This window comes from Lonchura striata, chromosome 2, assembly GCF_050655825.1.
Source record: "Lonchura striata isolate lonStrDom1 chromosome 2, ASM5065582v1, whole genome shotgun sequence".
Classification (NCBI taxonomy): domain Eukaryota; kingdom Metazoa; phylum Chordata; class Aves; order Passeriformes; family Estrildidae; genus Lonchura; species Lonchura striata.
Window position 1 is genome coordinate 27891241 of NC_140704.1, and position 3159 is coordinate 27894399.

At 48.4% G+C, this 3159-nt stretch overlaps 1 protein-coding gene across 1 annotated transcript; it reads left to right on the forward strand.

The window, feature by feature from the left end:
* The first annotated feature begins 261 nt into the window (after window positions 1-261).
* ARL4A (ARF like GTPase 4A) lies at window positions 262-3159 on the forward strand. The gene is made up of 2 exons (XM_021538332.4): window positions 262-423; window positions 622-3159. The coding sequence occupies exon 2, from the start codon at window positions 688-690 to the stop codon at window positions 1288-1290; it is 603 nt and encodes a 200-aa protein (XP_021394007.1). The 5' UTR covers window positions 262-423; window positions 622-687; the 3' UTR covers window positions 1291-3159.

Consider the following 3159-nt stretch of genomic DNA (forward strand, 5'->3'; position numbering starts at 1 on the left):
GTCGTAGGCGGAGGGCGCGGCCGTGCCCCGAGCGGCCCGCGTGAGGCAGCGGCTCCGCCTCCCGGCGGGGCGAAGGAGGAGCGGGGGCCGCTCGAGGCAGGGCGTGTGCAGGGAGCGCTGGGCCGCGGCCGGTGCGGTACTCGGCCAATGGGCGAGGCGGAGCGCGGCTCGCTCCCCGCCCCCCGTGCGCGGCTCGGCCAATGGGAGAGCGCGGGGAGGGGCGCGCGGGGCTAGGCGCGCGCTGGGAGGCGCCCCACCACCAGATGCAGCGGAGAGTGGCGCGGGCGGAGCGGCAGCGGCAGCGGCGACTGCGGGAGCCGGAGCCGCAGCGGGAGCGACTGCGGGGGCAGCAGCGGGAGCAGCGGCGGCGCCTGGACATGGGGTCGCGGGCAGCGCGCCCCTCGCCGCGCTGAGGGAGCAGCGGTAGGCTTGGGCGCGGCGAGGGGCGGCGGGGCGCAGGTGCCGGGCGAGCCGCAGTGCCGGGAGCGGCCGCGGCCGCCGGGCGGGGCGGGGGACGTGCGGCGCTCCGCGGCGCTGCCCGCGGCCGCCCCCGCAGTCGGGCGGCGGCGCCTTGGCCGGCGCTGGCGGAGCGGGCCCTAACGCCGCCTGTGTCGTTGGCAGGAGCCGAGCGCAGCCGCGGGAGCCGCCTCTGCTCGTGGCAGCCTGCTGTCACCTTCCCTTCTGGCAATGGGGAATGGACTCTCGGACCAGACGCCGATCCTCTCCAGCCTGCCTTCCTTCCAGAGCTTTCACATCGTCATCCTGGGGCTGGACTGCGCTGGGAAGACGACGGTGCTCTACAGACTGCAGTTCAATGAGTTCGTCAACACTGTCCCCACTAAAGGATTTAATACGGAGAAAATCAAAGTGACGCTGGGCAACTCGAAGACGGTCACTTTCCACTTCTGGGATGTCGGCGGCCAGGAGAAGCTGAGGCCGCTGTGGAAGTCGTACACAAGGTGCACCGATGGCATCGTGTTTGTGGTGGACTCTGTCGACGTTGAGAGGATGGAGGAGGCCAAAACAGAACTACATAAGATTACTAGGATATCTGAGAATCAAGGAGTGCCTGTCCTTATCATTGCTAACAAGCAGGACCTGAGGAACTCCCTCTCCCTTTCTGAAATAGAGAAAATGTTAGCAATGAGCGAGCTGAGTTCTTCAACACCCTGGCATTTGCAGCCTACCTGTGCAATCATTGGAGACGGACTTAAAGAGGGACTGGAGAAACTACATGATATGATAATTAAGCGAAGGAAAATGTTGAGGCAGCAGAAAAAGAAGAGATGAGTTCTTTTTTTGACCTTTCTATTTTAGAGTAGTTACATGGTCAAAATTTGACGTAAGACAGCTTCCAAACCCAGGCCTGCCTGTTTGGATGCCGTTAAGCTTAGTTACGTTGAACAATCAGTTGCACAACCTTGCTGTGTGCAGGAAGGCTGTGCAGTTGTGGAATTTTTTATTTTTTTTTTTTTAACTAGTCTCTTCTGAGTTTTTTTGGCTCTGTATTATTTCAGAAGCCCTAATAGATGATGTAATGCTATCAGGAAATGGATGGGTGGGTATATGTGACATGGATGTCTAAATAGCCAAATAAAACGAGGGTTTTCTGCTTAGTGTTGTAGTCATATGTTTGAGGGTGCCCTCTGCAAGCAATTTGCATTGAAGGTGTTCTGTGTTTTTAAACTTCCGATGCTCGTAAGTGGAGTGCTTAGGTGAACATTATACAGCTTTAAAAAACATGTATGAAGCTAGTAACCCATAATTTTGTTGAGGCTGGTTTTTCTACCTTGTTTGAGGATTTTTATGAAAGCTTGGCTACATGTGTAGGTTTTTTTAATTTGGCACTTTTTGAAATTGAATCATGTTCAGTTCAAACACTTGAAAGTTTAAGTGCTGTGGATTCTTCAACTGGTAAAAGAAAGACTTTGACAAGTAAAAACTGTAAACAACACGATGGAGCATGAAAAAGTGGTTTCTCAACATATAGCATGTTTTTTGGTCTATAAGGTTTTTGTTTTTTAGAAGTAGCCGTTCATCATTATACAGTGCTAATCAGGTTTAAACTGTTAACTCAAAATTAGTAATTTATTTCTGAATGGTGAATTCTATGTTCTCCTAGTATCGAAAGTCAATGAATTGCAGTAAAGGATCTATAAAGAACAACTATGGGTGCTGCGGTTCTAACCAGTGCAGCATTCTTTGCCCTATTGGTGACTTTCCTGGCAATACAACATACTTATAACAAGGTAAAGATGGAGTTAAAATTAGAGGAGCACATCTTGTATCTCCCCAAAATACCCCATTTTATTAAAGCGGTATTGCTATGTCACTTTCAACGTATGCTTTTCTGTTGTGACTCTTACAGTATTTTGTGGTTAGGAATGTAATAATGCTTTATACACTCAAACATTAGACACTACCGGGGCGGGGGTGGGGGGGGAGGGAAAGGGGGAAGAAGATTTTCAAGATGGGCCTGTGTTCTGCTTTAATTATGCTTTAAGCTGTTCTTGTTTACAGAGTGTGCAAACAGTGTTAACTGGGCAGGATAGTGCTTGACAGAAAAGGGAGGGTAGTTTTTCTTACTGGTACAGAGCTTCAAGTGACTCTTTAGATACTTGGTTAGCAATTAAAAGGGCTAAAGCAGAGCCTGGATTTTTAAGACTAACTTTAGTGGTGCTGTAGAAATTAATCAGAATGTTAGAATATCTTTAAACTTTTGTTGAAAACACCAGACTAAAAAAAAAAAAAAAGGTAAAAACTAGCGAAATCAATTTCCTCCTCTCAACCAGTAAAGTAATACATTTTTCTTACCTGCTGCCATGTATCAGAAGGATGACAGCTACAAACCGAATGTCAATTGATGTAATTTAGCTATGTTGAAAAAAAAATTCAAGCTTTTTAACCAGCAGCTGTTCGACCAGGAGATAACCAAAAATGCACTTTAGTGTCTTTGATAACTGAAAGTGACAGCTGTTTGTTTTTTTTTATGACATCTTGGTCCTTTTTGAATAAACTGAAGTAGCTTCCAGTGGAGCTTTTGTATGTTGGTTATATATGTACCTGCACTGGTGACATTGTAAGTCACTTATTCAAGTAATGTCTATATTTATAGAAATGTGGATGACTTCTTAAACCTCAATAAACAATTGAAAACAA

Bases quoted from the DNA above. Each gene is read 5' to 3' on its own strand.
- ARL4A (XM_021538332.4), top strand. From the start codon at position 688: ATGGGGAATGGACTCTCGGACCAGACGCCGATCCTCTCCAGCCTGCCT.